Genomic DNA, 21,060 nt, shown 5'->3' with positions numbered 1-21,060 from the left:
CTGCCTCTTCTGTAAAACCTTAACAGACTGTTCTATTCTGAAATGATCTCAGAATATTCTCCATTTAAATATTCTAGTCATGTGATACAGAATCATTCATATCATTTGGAGACTCAGTCTTTCTACCATTTTTTTTCTTAGCTGCCATTCACCAACAGGGAGAATTAATAAGGCACTCTGGGTGTGATGAAATCTGAGAATAATCCGGGCTATTATTTCTACAGAGACTTAAGTGAAACATTTGAACTCCACAGCCCCTTAGTTGATGGCTCTCTGTAAAAGTTCTCCCAATCTGAACTTAAAATGGAAATGTTTTTTTCTGTTGGTTGATCCATTGGCTTGATGCCATGTATGAATCCCAGCTACTCTCTACCATGGAGAGCAATGAGAAAATCTGTTAGTGAAATCAGTGCTGTGGCTCTGAGTCCATAGATAATCTCCAACACCAGACTCTAAAGATACCCATGAAATGGTGCTTCTTTGCTTCTAGGGCTCCTCTTTCCTGAACTATTTTGCTAACATACTTTAACTTGATTCAGAATCCTTTTCTCCTATCCTTGGCACAGTACTGCCTTCCAGTTTCTCTGGTGGTGTCTATTAGTAGTAGTAATCATAGGGATAGTAAGTAGTATTTATTGACGGCTTACTAAATATCTGACATTGTTTTACATATTAAATATTTGTATAATCTCCACAAAAAGTATTTTGAGTAAACTATTACCGTCATTTACAGATGAGGAATTGAAGTATAAACATAGCAACTGTATGAACCTGTATTTAAATCCAGGTAGTCTTGAGTCAAAAAGCCCAAGCTCTTAACTCTATGCTTCATTGACATTCCCCAAAGCAAATTTGCCAATGGTTGCCAAGCTTGTTTTACTGCAAGTCCATAGCATTAGCCAAATCCCTAGCCTACTATGCCTGTGCAGGTGAGGCAGGAGTAGTTTTGAGACCAATTTGACTCCACTCTCATCTACTTCTTTCAATTTAGTAGTTTAAAGAGGTGAGTTTAATATCGGATTTTATTTTGCATTAATGAGTTTTTTAGGCTTCCTCAATTTAGTGAAGTCACATAGTACTGTGTGTGTTTGATTCTCAAGTTTGGACCCAGAGTAGTTCGTCTTTATCCTTTGAATCATGCCTTCTCAGTGTATACTCCTTTAACCTTTGGTCTGAAGGCCTAACAGTCATGGTGAAAATCTACTCTTCTCAGTTTTTAAGGAATGATTTTAATATAAAGTTCAACTTTCTTTCACAGTTAGGTGTAAAATCTTAGAAAAATATAATCCAAGTCTTTGATTATGTCCAAGAATCCAAGGCCTTGATTGTTGCCTTTGCCTGTCAACATCCCCAACAATAAAACAAAGTAAGTAAACCATCCCTGTCTACCTCCAGAAACACCAGAGTAGTGTAGATCTTTGTGGCAGGTTTCCCTAGAGTTGGCCAAGGGGTTTTACTGATGTATCAAACAGAAAACACCCTTCTTCCTCTCTTCCTCTACCAGGCTGCTGATGCCCATGCCCAGTAACCCTTTGATCACATGCAGCCTCCTGGGAGTGTTATGATGCCCACTTTGGAATATGTTTACTTTAGGGAAATAGCTCTTGGAATTTCCATAAATAAAATTATCTACCATGTTTTACTGGGATAGAGGAAGTCTGAGGTTCAATGGGACTCAAACTTAGGCCTGAGAGCTGGGGAATGGTGGCTATGGGAAGTGGCATTTCAGGTGAGAGTTACAGGAAGAGTAGGAGTCTGTAGGGGTAAAGCCAAGAGAGGAGCCAGGGTAATGTGGGAGAAGGAATGCATGGTTTGGGAAAGCCCCATCTCCACTCAAAATCCTAATATGTAAACCCCAAAGAAGAGAATCTGGCTTGGATTCCCTAGCCAAAAGTATTTTCCTGTGGGGGTTTGTCATGTAAAAGCCTTTCTTTTAGAATCTTAGGGCAAGAAGAAATTTTAGGGAATATTCTAAGGCAGTAGTCTATTTCTAGGCTGGATTATGCCTACTCGAAAAGTTATGCATAGTATATAGACTACTTAAAAAGATGTGAATCTCCCTGTTCTTATATCATGTTCAACTGGATGTGTTGTTGTTATACTTTTTAGGTTATTAATCTTTCTGTTGGTGATTACTGTATTGGTATGTATAAACTTCAGCAGCCTGGAAGAGGAAAAGAGAGGGACAAGGGTGTTTTCTGTTTGATGCATCAGTAAAACCCCTGGGCCAATTCTAGGGACACCCACCACAACTTTTCCTTTCTCCTTTCTGCCACTTAACTTTGGGCTACTCAGTCAGGGCTTGTACCAGTGGAGAAAGGAATGAATCAGTTTCACTCTTTAGATAACTGCTTTATGAAATGTTTTGATGAGAAAGTGGGTGAAAATTATTGGATTACTGAATAATGTGAGGATTTCTAAGTCTCTGGATTGCATGAATAACTTTCCTTTGTTGCCAGAAATATTCAGTATTCTATATCTTACTGTTATATTACTAAAAAAGTCATTTAAAGTGATTTCCTTTTATATTGCTGTGAGGATTAGGGAGAGCCAGAAAGAACTTTTTAATCATTTAATTTTTCTTTTTGAATTCATGGATTTTGATGACCCTGTTTCCTTGGAATTTAGATTCAAAAAGCAGGTAGAAGAGACCTGGGGTTCTTTGATTAAAGCACTGGTATTTTAACTATTTTTACCTCCTTTCACCTTTTTAAAAAACTGTGTTGCTAGTGTTGAAAGCTGAAATACTGTAGTAGTATAGAGACATTTCACATCTACTCAGCTATGCCAGGTGGCAGGTAAGAATAGGGGATACAGTTCTATACTCAGGTTTCCTTTGTGTAGAGGGGGCACCACTGCCCTAGGGCCAAATGAAGCAGGTTGCTTTCATTTTCTTGAGTATTTTGGTATGCTGACACCTAAATATGGATTAATACATAGAGTAGAATGTAGTCTTGGCTAGTAGTGGTAAATATATACAGTGGAAATCAATATGTATAGGACCTTGATTCATATATTTATTTTAAATATTTAAGGGAGAATGAGAGAATGAGAAGCCAAAGCTGGTCATATTATAATTTACATATTATTCAAGAAGTTGACATCAGATTAGAGTGTTACAGAAGAAGCCCTTTCAGCTTTCTTCCATTTAATTTGTTCTTTCCCTACCTCTAAAGAAAAATTACCATGAGTGACCTGATAGTTGATCTGATCAAATAGCTCCACAGTATCAATAAATAAATATATCCAAGTTGAGAGTAGAGGGTGGTGATGGAGGTAGACTTTTATAGACATACCCAAAATCCCAGCAGAAAGAAAAGTGCTAGGCAGACATTCAAAACATAGGATTTTTTTGTATGTATTCACATTTATATGAAATTTTATAGGGTCTGCTAAATCAAAGTATACTGATTATAAACATATTCCCTAATTAATTTATTTTTCCAGCATTTTTAAATCAAATTAGGTAAGTAGATTTTATATCTCTGTCTACATATATAAATCTTGATAAACACATATGTGTCATATCTAGTTTTTCTTCCATCTAGCAATAATTTAAATTTTGTTTTTACAGTTAATTTAACCATCAAATTACTATTTCTTAAATAAAAATAACTTTCATTCCTTTGCCAATTAAAAAACCCCAGTATTTTAAAAGCCTATTATATTTAGCCCTAAACATTTCAGAACACTGAAGAAAATTTGTTTCTTTCAATTAATTCGTTTCAGTATTACTCCCTTTAAGAAAATCTTTCATTCATTGATGACATGCTATTTGGGGCCACATTTCTCTGAAAAAATAAACAGTAGCTTTTCTAGTAAAAAATACATTTCTGTTTCTGAGGCATTTTTTAAAAAATTCCGGATATATCAAATATCCACAGAAGGTTGAAAGTGGAGTCTTTGTGTTTCCCATTGGAAAGTTTACTTCCAGGAAAATATTGTCCTGAATACTTTTTCCTTTCTGAAAGTCTGTGCTTTTCTCTCTGAGGGTTATGTGAATTGGTTTATATAAAATGAGATATGAATCATTACCAAGTCTCAAACCAAAATTTCCCCTGGAGGCTTGAAGAGTTTCAAGGAATAAGTCTGTGGAATAAATTTCTCTCTCTCTCTCTCTTTCTCTGTCTCTCTGTCTCTCTCTCTCGTCTGTCTCTCTCTCCGTAGTGGTGGAGTAGTGAGGTATTTCCTGATATAAACCATGATACCATGATGGTAAACTTCGGAATTGTTAACACACACACACATACACACACACACCCCACACAAAACTGAAGTTTACCAAGAAAGTACGCACCATTACCTGCTTTGGAATAAGCTGAGTTCAGTGAAGGAGAAGGCATGCTGCTTCTGGGATGGCAGTAGGGCAGTACTTGTTAAGATAGCATTACTTCTAGCACACAGAACCTGTGCTCTAGGAATATCATGGATATAGTTACGTCTAAAAGTGTTTTGAAAGGGATGGTCACAATCAAGTATTAACCTAAATTCTCTTAGTGAAGAGAGGTTAACAATTGTTTTAGCAACTTTTTAATCATTTCAAGGGATCATTCTTAATGTTAAGGTAAATACAGATTCCGAGAAAGCCTAAATTCCAAGAATACTTAATTTTTGAGAAATTAGCTCAGTATTTTACAAATACCTTAATATAGAGTAACTCCATTTTTTAAGAGGTGTTGGAAAACTATCCTATTAGCCGTCCAGAGTTGGCAGCTTTAAAAGCTTTAAGGACAAATAGTGCTGGGCATGGTGGCACATGCCTGTAGTCCCAGCTACTTCAAGGCTAAAATGAGGAGGATCACTGGAGGCCAGGAGTTCAAGGCTGTAGTGCATCATGATTGTGCCTGTGAATAACTACTGTACTCCAGTCTGGGCAACATAGTGAGACACACTGTCACACACACACCCACACGTACAAACACACACATACAAATAGTATATGTATTTGATGTTGTGTTTCTTTAATACAAAGATAAATTTCCTAATTTGTTTTTATTATATATCTTTAAACCTTTCATAGTTATTGCAAATGTATGAGGCCATTTCTATTGCCCTTATTGGCTTGTTGCTAGGGAAGTGATATAGCTGGTTGTCATTTTTAACAGCCAACATGAGATCATGTCTGTTTCCATGCCAACAGATCCTCTTGGGAGAGTATTTTCAATAAAAGCCCAGAGGTGGTGACTCCTTTGCAGCTCCAGTGTTGCCAGCGCCTGGTGGAGCTTTGTAAACAGTGCCTGCTAGTGGTTTACAAATATGCAGCTGACAAAAGAGGATCGCTTTCAGGCATTGGTCCTGACTGGGGGAATTCCAGGTACTTGTTCACATTCTCTAACCCTTGAGAGTTTTATATAAAGTAATGCTAAATCAGAGTTTGAAATTAACAGTGTTTTTTTCTTTATGTGACTAGAGAAAAAGCTAAAGACTGAAGTTCATACATGCTATTATCTGCAAAATATTTTTAATTAGTACAGTATTTACCTTTAAGGGACTGAACAAGGACAGCAATCACGAACCTAAAGGTGATAAAACATACTTGGAAATGAAGTTATTTGACTTATATACCTTCACTTTCAAAAGTCCAGAGCAAGAGCATCCAAAAATGTGGTAATATATTTAACTTTTGTTCTCTAATAGAGAGATTTCAACATTTATCCTTGAGCCTACTACAGTTGGGAAGATACCTTTGGTTTCATTTTTATTGTTCAATTTGCCTCTGCTGTTCCCTTCATTACCAAATATGTAGCAGGTAAAGTTTTGTCAAGTTCTATTTGAAAAATGAGTTTCATAAACATTCAGTTAAAATAGTCGTCCAAAAAGCATGAAAAGCAGTATTGTTTTTAAGCTGTAAAAACACACAGAGTAAAGAAAGTACCTTTTAGCATTTCTCAAGACAACTGTAGTTCTCATTAGAAATAAAGATGAATATATAACTTTAGTTTTAGTATTTGTAAGTTGTAGTACTATGCAGGATAGAAGAAATTAAGCCATGACTTTGAAAAACTAAGTGATAGTCAAAAAGTCAGTGAATAGTTGAATAAACAATGAGGAAAATGGAACCCCTATAGCTTGGATTTTCTTTTCTTGAAAACACCTAGAAATTGATCTATTTAAAAAATCTCAGGGAATATAATAAAAATAACTTTATTACAAATGTTTCCTGTATCAGCAGAGTGGCTCAGAATATTTTTAATAGAAAGTATTAAGAGAAATATTTTACATTTTTGTTTGTCTTGGATTCTGTCATTGTAGTGTTGCAGGACATTTAACCTCTTTTAACTCTTCTATAAATAGAAGCTGGTTGATCACAATAATAGCAGTGGTAAAGGTAACCATTAATATTTAAAAAATTTAAATATCAAAGTTATATTCTACAGTTTTAATGGTTTGACTGAAGCAAGCTATTGAAATAAAACTTTTAATACTTTCATTAATACTTTTATATGATTTAAAAGAATGATAACCATTTTTTGGACATCATACCATATAAATGAAGAGCCTTCTTGTTAAGGGGTGATACTCTGGGAGCATGGTCAGGAAAATCTTAAATTTCAGTTTAAGAAGGAATTCACTGAGACTCTTTAATGTAATTCCCACAATCCTAGATTTCATAAACTAATTTCTGTTGATGGACCTTGTAGCTTTTGTGGGTACACAAAGTAGGATGAGTCTTCTTGGTTACATTGGAGGAAAAAGGTATGCTTTACAGGTGCTTCAGACTTTTTTATTTTCTTCTCCTGCTGGTGGTCAAAAGAGATTATTTCTGACCATGGAATCTTAACTTCTGGACTTCTGATAAATGGTCAGAATGACCCACTATTGTGATTATATTCATTTTGAGATGTCAGTAAATACATTTTCATTCCTATCCAAGCTCAGAACCATATGATAGAAAAATACCAGAGTCAGACATACGGTCATCATCTGTTGCTTTGTTACTCTATAGCACTATTGCTAATAAAAGTTATATTAGGGCACATGGTGTAGATGTGAGCCAAGTGAGTTTTCTAATACTGAATTTTGGAATTCAACTTATCCACCCAGTCAAAGGCAGAGCAGAATCAACACAAACCTTCCACTGTCACTAGCCCATAAAGTCTAGTTCTTTTAGCATTGGCAGGAGAGCAAGAAAAGATGCATCCTTTCTGCAGAAAGGCAGAGCCAGAAAGACAAAGAGGCTGAGCCAAGCATTCCTGTTTCCTTCTTTTAAATCCACAAATCAGATAATTTGGTTCTGGTAAGAGACCAGGAAGTTCACAGTAGTGGAAATTCTTCTACATTGGAACACAAGGAGTGAAGAGAAGTAAACATTTCTCCCTAATGTCTAGCTATTAAAACCGAAGTCAGTGTCACATTAATTTAACAACATGTAAAAAGTGGCCATATTTATTTTCCTCATAGGTAAGAAACGGACTCTTTAGCATTTTACCTAAATGTAGAAGTCATTTAATATCTATTAATAGATAGACACATTTTATTTATGAAGTATACTTGGTAATATAAACATGAATTTATGTTTATAATGTTTATAAATAAATGTAAATGTACCTAATATAAATAACTTATGAAGTATACCTAAATAATTTATGAGGAGATTCATCTTTGGTTAATTTATTTATAAAATTAAAACAGATAGGAAATAGAGCTAACAGCAGACAGGTTTAGGGACCAGGTTTATCTTTACCAAAGATCTACAGGATATTTCTTAAGAGGATTTAAAGAGTATGTGGCATCTATTACATGGAAGAGAGTGGCCTTCAACTTTGCAATCTCAGAAAAAAATAATAATGTGCATACCAAAGGAAGAGACATTTCTGGGTTTCTACCTTTCGTGTACTGAGCTTTCATATAAGCTTATTTCACAAAGGGTTCCATAGCTAAAAAAACATTTTTAAAAACCACCAAGTTAGCACTTCTGCTTTTGGTAATACAACATTAAATATTTGGATAAATCCTGCCTCTGATGATAACTAGAAATGCTGTACAAAATATCACATTTGCTTGAAAGTACTTGCTAACCCAGTACCTGTTAGTGAGTATTTGTTAGTGCTGAGCAGTGCTTTTGACAGTCGTGTGGGCCTAAGGGATAAAATAGGAGTTCAGGGCCTGCCAAAGGTGGTGGCTGTTGTCAACACTCTCGATTCCTAGGAGTAACAATGCATGAGAAGGTTTGCAAAGCAAACGTTGACAGAAACAAAAAGGAAATAAATTTACATAAATTTACAACCATAGAGGAAGATTTAATAATCATTTCTCAGAAAAAAACTCAGTAAAGATATAAAAATTTTAACAATAAAATTAACAGACTTAACTGTCATATATAGAAGTAAATGTATTAACTTCAGAATTCAGTACACCAGGCACAATGGGAAATTTTGCCAAATCAACCATATAGTGGAATTAAAAAAAAAAAAAATTCACAGAATTTCAGATGATTGAAATTATACAGAGGACTTTTTCTGACCAAATGCCTTTAAGCTGGAAAACAACAGAAAAATATAAACAGCAAATCTATGCTTTGGAAAGTCAAAAAATATACTTTTTTTTTTTTTTTTTTTTTGAGACAGAGTCTTACTCTGTCTCCCAGGCTGCAGTGCAGTGGTGCGATCTTGGCTCACTACAAGCTCCGCCTCCCAGGTTCACGCCATTCTCCTGCCTCAGCCTCCCGAGTAGCTGGGACTGCAGGTGCCCATCACCATGCCCGGCTAATTTTTTTGTATTTTTAGTAGAGACGGGGTTTCACCGTGTTAGCCAGGATGGTCTCGATCTCCTGACCTCATGATCCACCCATCTCCGCCTCCCAAAGTGCTGGGATTACAGGCATGAGCCACCGCACCCGGCCGAAAAATAGACTTTTAAATAACCCACGAATCAAATAAGAGATTATAATGGACATAAAAAAATATTTTGAACTGAGCGATAACAAAAATATTAGAAATAAAACTTGTAGAATATGGCTAAATCAGTAATATAGGGATATTTATAGATTTAAATGGATATATTAGGAAAAAGAAAAGGCATTAGGTTTCAAAGAAAGAACTAAACTCAGTAAATGGATATGATTGTATTCATACAAATGTAAATAAATCTATGATAAATTATAAAGTGAATTTAACAATTTTGATGAAATCATATAAATCAAAGTCAATATAAGAAAATCAATTGCACTTTTCTTTATCAACAACAAATATCTGAGATATAAAATTTTAAATATTTTTTCAAAAGTGTGAAAGAATATCTAATACTTGGGAATAAATCTAGCAAGAAATGTGTGTGACCTTTATGCAGGAAAATGTGAAAAATGGAAAAGTATGTCTTAGTCATCATTGCATTCAATATTATCGATATGTCAATTTTTCTCGAATAATTTCATACATCTGTAAATTTAATGTAATTCTACTATAAATCTCAACCAATTTTTATTTTTTATTTTTGGTGGGGAGAAGAATTTGACCAAAGTTTGTTCTGTCACTATACAGAAAAGCAAAGGACCAAGAATAAATAAGACAATCTTGAAATAGAGCAGTATAACATCATAGGATTTAGTAACTACAGTGTTTCAAGACTTACAATAAAGCTAAAGTAATTTAAGATAGTATAATATTGGCAAAAGGATGGACAAATGGACCATTGGAACCATTCAGAAAAACCATATACCAACCCAGGCCTACCTAGAGACTTGATTTATGACAAAAGTGGTGTACACCTGATTTATGACAGAGGAAGAGGAAGTTTGTTTAAACAACGGTTCTAGGACAATTGTATTTCCAAATAATAAAAAAGAAACTTAACTTTACCTACACCATAAACGAAAACCATTTCCAGATGAAATTAGTTTGTAGATGTGAAAGGTAAAACTGCATAAAGATTTCAGAAGATAATACAGGGGAATATTTTCATGACCTTGAGGTATGCAAAGATTAATAGAACCAAAAAATTTCATAATAAGTGAAAAGATTATATTAAAATTAAAAACATATGTTCATCAGAAGGCCCCATTAAGAGGTGGAAAAGCAAGCCACAGGATGGAAGTAAGTGTTTGCAACCAATATAGTCTATAAAAAATTCTTACACGATTATATAGAAACTCCTACAAATTTATAAGAAAAAAGCAGACCACACAATAGAAAAATGGGGAAGATAACTGAAAAACAAGGACCAATAAACATTTGAAAAAGTGTTTAAGCTAATTAATAATCAGGGAAATGCCAAATCTCAAAATCACTGCGTATCCATCACAAGTGTTGATGAGAACATATAGTAATAGGAACTCTCTTACCCTGCTTGTAAAGTGAAAGTTGGTACCTTTTACAAGCAGTTTCTCATTACATCTAAAGCCTACCCTTTTTACAGCTACTCTCCCTGTAAATTTTTATCAGAGATGTGTGCACATGTGCACAAGACCCTTATGAGAATGATTATAGTAGCATTTACTCATAATAGCTAAAAATTGGAAACAACCCAAATGTCCATGAAAGAATGGGCACATTTTTTTCTAATACTCATACGATGGAATAGTATACAACATTGAAAATGAACAAACTGCACCTACACATATAGGGTTAGTTTCAAACATAAAATTAAGCAAAATAAACCAGATACAAAGGAATATATATTGTGTCCATTTATTGAAAAATCAAAAACAGGCAAAATTATATGATAGTGTTTAAGGAATGTATAATTGGGTAGTAAACAAGGAAGTAATTACCATAAAGGTCAGAATAGTGGTTAAGTTTATGAGGAGTGAGGGTACTATAATACAGGGCTCTGGGATACTAGGAATGTTTAGTTACTTAACATGGGTGGTAATGACAAGTAATCACTTTATAATACTCATTAAACTGAACATTTATGTTTTATGTACTTTTTAAAATACCTTATATTTTATAATTTAAAAGTTTAAAAAAAGACAAGTTAAATATATGGTATTATTTATGCCCTTAGGTTAAGATAGTTGGATGTATCTATCTAAGAACAGAGATATTCTTGTTTTTGAGGCCAGTGTTCATAATATATAAATTATAAATAATATTTCATTCATGTACACTATTTCATTGGCTCCGTACTCTGTGAGCCATATATGGCAGAAACTATTGGAATTTTGTACAGCTGAGAAAAGTGAGGTTTATCTAAATCCATATTGGATTTAAATGTGGCAAAGGTAGAATTTGAAACTGGGGCTTTTCCCCAAAAATCTTGAAGTTAAAACCACAGGACAATGCACATCCACTAGAATTGCTATTATCAAAAAAGTACCAAGTAATAAGTGTTGGCAAGGATGTGGATGTGGAGAACTTGGATTTCTCATGCATTGCTGGTAAAAATGTAAAACTGTGTGGCAGTTGTGGAAAGCAGTTTGAGAGTTTCTAAAAAAAAATATAGAATTACCATATGACCCAGCAATTCTACTCTGAGGTATTTACTCAAAAGAATGAAAAACAAAGAAATAGATACCTGTATACTAATGTTCACAGAAGCATTATTTATAAGACAATAGCCAAGAGATGAAAACAACCCGTGCCCATCAACAGTTGAAGAGAGAAAATATGGTATACACATGTAATAGAATATTATTCAGCCACAGTATGGACTGAAATTCTGATACAGGCTACAATGTAGATGACCTTTGAAAACATGCTAAGTTACACAGCCAGACACAAATGGACAAATCTTGTGATTCCATTTATATGAGGCATGTATAATACGCAACCTCATAGAGACAGAAAATAGAATAGATGTTACTAGGGGTAGGAAGGAAGGGAAAATGGGGCGTTAGTACTTCAAGGGTAAGGAGTTTCTGTTTGAGGTGATGAAAAGTTCTGAAATTAATGGTGATGGTTACACACATTGTGAATGTACTTAGTGCACTAAATCATACAATTAAAAATGGTAAGAAAAACACTGTTTAATAGTACATTTCATGTTATATATTTCACTATAATATAAATATTTTTAAAAGACAGGACAAATATTCTAATGGACTTTATTTACCCCTGGTTTTCCAAACCAGGTCCTAAAATTATTCTGGGGAAATCAGGGGTCCTGGTCTTAACTCCAGGAAGAGGAAAAGGAGGTGGGTGTAGCTTATGTTTTCAAGGTTAATTTCTACCAGTCTTGATATGCTTCATGTTCCAGAGATCCTCCCGGTCAGCAATAAATTGGTATATAAAAGACAAACTAATTCTACATCAATCAGGAATTACATAAATGCGGGCTCTATGTTTGCATTTAATATAATGGTTATGTAAAGATGTGCACACCTGCCTTAGGGATGAGGACGATGAGGAGTGAGGCTATGAAACAAATAGGGTAGTTTGAGGTATTTCTCCTTGGCATGAATTAGCAATGAGTTAGCCATTTTCATATGTAAATAATAAGCTAGAAAAATAGGTAAGCTCTAAACTTTTCCCATTTTTTAGTGCCTTACACAAATTCTTTAATCCGTAAACCCACTTCCTTGAGATAGTCTTCTGCTTTAAAAAAATCAAATTATTTATCTTCATTGCAAGGAACATTTCAAAAACAATCTTCGATGTTCAGCTAGTGTTGGATTTCCCAAGACATATTAATGGAGATATTAAGGCAAATAATCCATTGTATTTCCCTGCAACACTTTAAAATATCCCACAGCACTTGCATTAGGGAAGAAAAGTGTTTCTTCCAATGTAATTTTATATGCTGTTTTTAGTTCATGCCGAACTTCTTTTCAAGTCTGAATAAAAAGTTTCATCTTTTTCTTCTTCTATGAAAAAGTTTAGGTTTGCGGCATATATAATCTCTTTCTATTTTCTAGATTATTTTATACTTCACATTTCTGAAAAAAATGAGTATAATAATTGTCCCCATTAGTTTTAAAACTGAAATTAGTATACAATGATAATTATGTAGAATTGTCATGACAATATAGTATGGTTGCTAGGAGCTCTGCTCCTGGAGCTAGCCTGTATGCATTTGAATCCTGGCCCTGCCACTTTCTAGGTAGGAGACCCTGAGCAAGGCGTTTGACCCCTGTATGCGTCATGAAGTTTATTTATCTGTAAAATGGAGCTAACAGTAATATCTACCATATAGAATTGTTATGAGAACTAAATGAGTTGATATCTGTAAAGCAATTAGAATAGTGCTGGGCACATAGAAAACACTATTTAAATATTTGTTCAGTAAAAGAGTGTTAGTTAGTTGTGATCCTGGACTTTGTGCTTTTATTTTTTCATGTGCAAAATAGTGATCTTTATTTCAAAAGAATATGTAAATGTTACTGAAATGTCAATAGTAACTGTTACTTGGAAATTCTTTGAAAGAAAGTTGGTAGACATTACTGTTTACTGTGTAATTATCAGTATAATCAGAATGTATCTTCAGTAGAAGGTAGAATAACTCTCAACTACTATGAAATAGTGGATTTTGATCAAACACCTTGTTTTCTTTTGCAACTTTGCCCTAGATAGGAAGGATAGCCTTTTCATGGCAGAAGATACTGAATCAGTCATCATGACCCCACCAATTGTTGACATAGTAATTAATCCATATAAATTACCCGAGTGATTGTAAGAAAGTAATTTATATAATCTGTGATGTGAGAAATCATTTGTTTTATTATTCATCACCTGTTACCCAATTTTGATTTAATTTGGTTTCTTTTATGTTATTGTACTGCTCTATTAACTTAATGATTTGAGTAATTATTTATAGTTTGTGATATTAGGTAATAGGTTTAGAAGATATTATTAGATAATTCATGATAAAATGATGTTTATGGATATTATAGAAAGTTCTGCTATTTTAATCTGAATGCTGCATATAGTTTGATTATAATACATTTCTTTCTACATAATTCATTTAACACAACTATAAATACAATTTTCCATTCACATAGAATTATCATAGTTATCAATATTATTTAACATAGAATAGACAGCTAATTGTGCCCTCAGTCCTCTGTTTATCATGTATCTGTGGGAGTATGATACTATCCCTGGAGAATTCTGATGTCAAGTGAAGAAAATAAATGATTTGATACCGTCCCACTGTTTATTTCCCATGACTAATTACAAATCTCTGTATATTGCTGCTTCTGCTCTTAGATATTCCTCATAAGTATCTTTATCCTGATTTTATAGCATTTCCTTCTCATCATTACTAGGACTTATATTTTGAATAGCGTTGTTTGCATTTGTTTATATAGATTTCCTTGGCCATTTCTCTCTGGACATATAGATTGGACTGGCCTAATGCTAGTCAAGATTTTTCACAGGAAAACAGATTCTACAGGTGCACAATCTCTTACTTGCAATATTTAATTTCCAAAACTTTGAAAACTCGAAAACAAAACATAACTCATTTGAGACCATCCTGGCTAACATGGTGAAACCCATCTCTATTAAAAATACAAAGAAAAAAATTAGTCAGGTGTGGTGGCACATGCCTGTAATCCCAGCTACTTGGGAGGCTGAGGCAGGAGAATCGCGTGAACTCGGAGGCAGAAGTTGCAATGAGCCGAGATCACGCCATTGCACTCCAGCCTGGGTGACAGAACCAGACTGCATCTCAAAAAAAAGAAAAAGTAACCCCTCTGCTGCCAAATCTGACCTGAATTGACATGAAGTTATTTGTAGTCTTTGTCTGATTTATTGTGAATATTAATACATTTTACTACAGAAATGTAATGGTTTGTTTACAAGATGCTGCTCTAAGGCTCTGATGGAGGTGTTATATAGTAATATAAATATTACTATATAATATAGTATATATAAATCACCATATTATCTTTCTAAAATCTGAAAAAAATCACATATTTTGAAATACATTTGGCTGCAAGGGTTACATGCAACCTGTAATCATGATTTTTTTTTTTTTTTTTTGGGAGACGAAGTCTCACTCTTGTCCCCCAGGCTGGAGTGCAATGGCACGATCTCAGCTCACCGCAACCTCGGCCCCCAGGTTCAAGCGATTCCCTGGCCTCAGCCTCCCAAGTAGCTGGGATTACAGGCATCTGCCACCATGCCTGGCTAATTTTGTATTTTTAGTAGAGATGGGGTTTCTCTATGTTGGTCAGGCTCGTCTTGAACTCCCAACCCCAGATGATCCGCCTGTCTCAGCCTCCCAAAGTGCTGGGATTACAGGTGTGAGCCACTGCGTCCAGCTGATTGTTTTTGATATTCTGTAATCATGAGCACTCTATGGTCAAAGAATATAAAATTTATATTCTAATTAGGAATGTTAATCTTTAACGTTTTCTATTAGGTTACCTATAGTAATAATACATCAATGATCTATTATTAAATTACAATCAGTGGTTCTGCCTCCCTCAAAACAAACAATTATTGTTAATGTGGCTAGTCAAATTCTCAAATCACATGTTTTAAAAAAATATTTGGCCCCACATATTACTTACAAGGACTGATGATGAATTCTAAATTAACATTAGCCACATAAACAGTTTCACAGTATTTGAGTACAATGGCTCTTTATGGGATGTCTTGGGATGCTAACGTCATATATTGCATCTATATTTAGCTCTTCTCTCCTTCTTTCCTACAGTCTGGGGGAGGAAATCTTTTTATATGAATTGCATTTTTGTTACAGTAACATTTCTCATATAGAATACGTAAATTGCTAACCACATAACCCTTTAGTGAGTTAGTTATAATTTGCTTGTAAAAATCTAATTTGTTAACTATCGTTTTTAGGTATTTACTACCAGGGAGTACCCAATTCTTCTTGAGAACACCAACCTACAACTTGAAGTACAATTCACCTGGAATGACTCGCTCCAATGTTTTGTTTACATCCAGATATGGCCATTTGTGAAACAAAAAGGAAGATCGCCATTGGTTATACATAACAGCAATTCATTTTTTCCCCTGAAGTTGAACATGCAAAGAACATGACCATTAAGTGCTGTTTTATGTATATAAGACATATATATGTGTGAAAATATATGCACATATGCACCCAAATAACATATATTTATTATATTAAATAATATATGAAATAAGAATTAGCAGAAAATGGAATATAAGACTTAACCTTTCTGGAAATGTAATAAACCATGTTAAAATTGTTTACACAAATACGTGAATGTCTAGAACTTGCTAGGTTTATAATTAATTCCTTCCTACTAGAAATGTTATTTTTGCTGCAGAGTATATAAAACAAATTGATCTTGAGGATCCAATTACAGTGTTAAATTATTTTCTAGATAACATGCCTTTTGACCTGAAAAAGGGTTTTAGTATAATACCTTAAAAATTCTCATATATAGTAGCCATTTTAAATGAAACAAAAAGATTTAGAAGCCTGGTGTTGCTTGATGATAAGATTAAGAAATTTAAAACGGGTTTATCATTAACATAGCACACTAAAGTACTAGAAAAGTCATAACCTGATTCTCTAACCTTTTTATTCCTCTATGTGGAAATTTAGCTACTTGTAATAATGTACATTTTCAGTAAGGATCTGGTGAGATCATATTATGGTCTAAAATGGAAGATAGGCCGGGCAGGGTGGCTTATGCCTGTAATCCCAGCACTTTGGGAGGCTGAGGTGGGTGGATCACCTGAGGTCAGGAGTTTGAGACTAGCCTGGCCAACATGGCGAAACCCCATCTCTACTAAAAATACAAAAATTAGCTGGGCGTGGTGGTAAGCGCCTGTGATCCTACCTACATGGGAGGCTGAGACAGGAGAATCACCTGAACCCAGGAGGCAGAGGTTGCAGTGAGCTGAGATCATGCCATTGCACTCCAGCCTGGGCGACAAGAGTGAAACTCCATCTCAAAAACGTAAATAAATAAATAAATAAAAAGATAAAAATAAATAAATAAAATGGAAGACAATCCAATGGGTTAAAAATAAAATGTAAACTAGCTTTCATTTTTACTTTTCATAGAGAATCACATAAAGGAACAGAAAATGATGGTAAAATCTTTCTATATGGCTTTTATGTCTTACACCACTCATTTTTATTTGGAAAGTATAACTTTGATGGGTTTAACATGGTTAAATACAATTTCTCCTGTTTCGCAGAAGTAGAAGAGCTGACACGTTTCACTCATTTTAGTGTTATAGGATAATGAGACAAACTTATTTTTATAAATCTCTCAAGGTTGAAACCAATTTATATTGCAAAGTCTAATACAGTAGTTTCTCACTGCACCACAGAAAACAGTTAAAGGACTGTGAATAGAGGATTTCAGTGACCACATATTACAAGTCATCAGTGTACCCTTTAGGGTGTTAAAAAAATCAAAGCAGAGAATGAAGTGTTCTTGTCCAAAGTTGTTATGCATAAATTTCATAGCAGTTTACTTCCTTTTCTTGAATACAGTTTTTAAAACCAAGAATGAGCTTTCAGATTTCCATAAAAATATAAGCCGTACTACTTAGACAATGAAATCATCAGTGCAGCCGTCACTTCTTAGAATGTATTTAAACTTCTTCCCCCAACAGTTTTATTTTCTCCCAGCTGCTAATTATTTTTGAAATTCATGAATGTTTTACCTCCTTTTACTATTCTAAAAGTTATTTCAAGAAGTGGCCCCAAAGCAGGAGAACTGAGAGGGGCAAATTGGCCTGGTTTAATTCATAGCCTGAATAATTGGCAACCTAAAGTTATAAGTTAGATGTATTTTGCTTTCCAAGCCATCTTCTGAGTCTTTTTTAGGCTGAAATAATTTATTTGTTTCCTAAATTACTGCTAGCTACTTGATTCTTTATTACTACCTAACATCCACATTTGGTAGATACTTTTCCTCTCTGCATGCGTCCCAAAGAATAATTTGCTATTGTGGAAGAAGAGGATAAGGGTATCAGAATGAAGGAAATTACAGTGACTACACTGTTTATGACTCCATTTTGTGAATTCTTAAATATGTTATGGATTTTTTTAGAAAAAATAATGCAAAAATTGGGATATTACCGAATGATCCATAAGAATGATCAACAAGTAATAAGTCTTTTCATGGAGTTCATTTTTCTTTTAAATTCATATGGCCACAAAAAATATATATATAACTTTAAGTGTCTGATATATGATAACAGCCCAGTTTGTTGGCCACTCATTTGCATTATCTTAAATCACAAATAATTACTTAATTTGCTGGAGTGTGTGCTTTGCAACTTTTGTACCAGAGCAAAATCTTTATTTAAAACAAAAAATAAGAATGCCCATCACTAGGAGAAATACTCTTCCCAGAAAACACACACACACATACACACACAATTTTAAAACTGAGTAAATTTAAATGTGTGGAAGTACCCCACAAATTGATTTCAACAAATAAATTTCATTTCTCTAGCTACTTATGTCTGGACTTACTTTGAGCATTACAATTTTATTGCCTTCATTTGCCTATTTAGACTGATGTATTTTGACATGATGAAGTTGTGAATAAAAGCCTTGTGTTCATTATTTATATATACTACCTGGTATGCTATGTACTGTGTCTGCTGTAGTGCTATTCCCTAATGAGCAACTAAGAAGAGAAGACACAACAATAAACCATGGAAGTCTCGAGAGGCCATGGAAATGATTTAGAGGTGTAAAATATTCCCCAGTTTTTATTATAAATTTTTATTCATAGGTTAAAACATCAGCATAAGTGATAGTACAGGTGTGACTCCCTTTTCTAGGAGAGAAAATAGCTTTATCTGAAAACTCCAAAAACTTTAATCTTATCAGAGGTTTTTAATAGGGGAACTGGGTTTACTTACAATGAAAGCATATTTTCATTCTGCTGTAGAAAAACATATCCCTGCTCATTCAGTAAATCTAAGATTGAAATGCTTTCTAGAACTGTGCAATATTTGAATAATTTCTAGAATTGTCTAAGAAACAACCTTTTTTATTTTAAATCATCACCTACAAACGTAGTCTGAGACTGCAAATTAGTTTTCACTTGAATAATTCAGCATTGTAGATTAGTTACCATTTGCTCTATTATATTGAAGGAACTACTGTTATTCATATTTTGATTAATTTTACTAGCAACAAATTTTTATTTTAGTAGCATTGCATTTACCTTAAAAATGTAAAAATGAAGTTGTAACAGGATCAAATATGGAAATGGCAATGGTAACTCTGCCTAGAACATGGTTGAATGTCCTTGGTTTTCTGTAAGATGCAAAGATCTATACAAATTTTATCATATGTCAAAATTATGTCTAAATACACAAACAGTTTCAACTATTTCTTCCTCCCTAAAACTAAAGCAAACCCAAATGAAGAAACCTAAACTTCTTTTCATCTAATAGTTACACCCAACTAGATAATAGTAGCTTCTAGACATCAATAAAAAGATTTCATTTTAAGTGTCTTTTTAATTTGTAAAATATATGAGTATGGAGTTTTGTATCTAACTTGAAATTTCAGATGTTTTAATAATTAATCCAAATACTTTCTTTTTAGCATGTCAAAGTACTAATAGTTTAAAAAATTTATTTAGATCTAAACATATACATTACTCGACTTTTTCAAAAGTATCAAAAAATTGATAGCTGCAGAAATGCCATTATTTGATTTTCTATAAAACATTGATTCATTCTTAAATGTATATTCTTTAAAAAATAGTAAATACCTCAAGAGTGACAGAAGACTTTCCTTTCCTTTTCTGTAATGCTAATTTAAACTTGGAGTCTTAGTTTACATGGTCATAGGGGTTAAATAATAAAACGTATACCTGTACAATTAATTGTGTTCTTATGACCTGATGATTTTTTGAAAATTTGCTTTTCTCTCAAGAAATTTAAGTTTTCAAGGGCCATATTAGTTATCTAAATATTTTGGTCTAATGTTGACTTACAAATAAATAAAAATTTAGAAATATATTCATGATGACAATTTTGTCACTTACACTGCCTATTCTTTCTTTATTTCTTTTTTAGTTCAAAGGTGAAATTTTGATCTTTGTATTAACAAAGCCTCAAGAAAAGAGAAATCCTGCCTTTTAAACATTGGTTTTCATTGCATTTTATGGTGGTGTGGTTTTGCCTCAGCAATAATAAAACATAAAATATGTTGTTGCATCAAGTTCAGTTTGTCTGCTGAGATTATTTTTAAGAACCAGGTTGAAGTCTCTATGCCTAAAAAAACATTTATTGTCTGGATCCATATAAAGCAAGTTACATGGCTACAAATAAGTCTTGCAACCAAAATTGGTATATTAAAATTTACTGCACACTTGGAGATTGCTGCCATTTTTTGGTGCTTTTGGGGCCTCATCATAAAGGGATGTATTGTATATTGAGGGAAAATTACTCAAGTTACACATTCTACATTAACTGTGCTGTATTATCTACAGCTATAATCAATGGACCAATAGTTCCTACATCAGTAATAAGGCTTACCTTACAAAAGTAATGAGATAACACTGATATTTCTGTTTCAAAGGCTAACAGCAATTCTTGGGTCCTGAGCTAATCATTTCATATAATAACTAATGTACATGCTACAACATCTGAATATTGATGGTTTTGCTGCAGATTCTGGGTATGAGGATTAGCTTGAAAGCCATACATTTGCTAACATGAATCATGACTCAAATTATCCCCATGTGCTTTACTACCTGTATATGAATGCAAATGTTACAGAAAATATGCTTGAAATGTCAATACAGTGTGCAATTAGCGTTGCATTGTCATGCTCTAGCATGTGATATCTGTATGGTGAAGTTATTTCAATTACTCTGATATGTTACTATAATAAAAAAAGTTTAACCTAAGAAAGCTACAATATGTCATCAAATGCTTATTTCTGTTTTACACACACACACACACACACACACACACACACACACAAATGGCTTTGTGTAATAGAAGAGATTGGCTCTCAATTAAGGTTTCAGACTGATGAGATATATTTTTACAGTAATTTTTACTGTTTACAGACAGCAATCGCACTATGGGGATAACTACCTGCTATTAAAGTCAGGTCAAGTCAACATAATTTGTGTCAACTCCTCTCATAGTTAACTAGAAGGCCAACTGTTCTAAAACTTAGAAATGACATTTTTGTATCTAGCATCATGGATTATAGCAAAAGTATTACTAATCTGATTAGAAT

At 33.7% G+C, this 21,060-nt stretch overlaps 1 protein-coding gene across 3 annotated transcripts in view; it reads left to right on the top strand.

Moving 5' to 3' along the window:
- The window catches only part of TTLL7 (tubulin tyrosine ligase like 7), a 137,444-nt gene extending 116,725 nt beyond the window's left edge, over positions 1–20,719 (top strand). For all 3 annotated transcript variants that reach the window (XM_025363920.1, XM_025363922.1, XM_025363918.1), the window contains 2 exons: positions 5,141–5,314; positions 15,690–20,719. In XM_025363920.1, the coding sequence (XP_025219705.1) occupies positions 5,141–5,314; positions 15,690–15,810 (295 nt within the window). In that variant the 3' untranslated portion in view covers positions 15,811–20,719. The remainder of the gene's footprint in view (positions 1–5,140; positions 5,315–15,689) is intronic.
- The last annotated feature ends 341 nt before the right edge of the window (positions 20,720–21,060 follow it).

The sequence above is a fragment of the Theropithecus gelada genome, chromosome 1 (genome assembly GCF_003255815.1).
Source record: "Theropithecus gelada isolate Dixy chromosome 1, Tgel_1.0, whole genome shotgun sequence".
Classification (NCBI taxonomy): Eukaryota; Metazoa; Chordata; class Mammalia; order Primates; family Cercopithecidae; genus Theropithecus; species Theropithecus gelada.
Note: the sequence above shows the minus strand (reverse complement) of the source record. Positions and strands in the feature narration are given on the sequence as shown.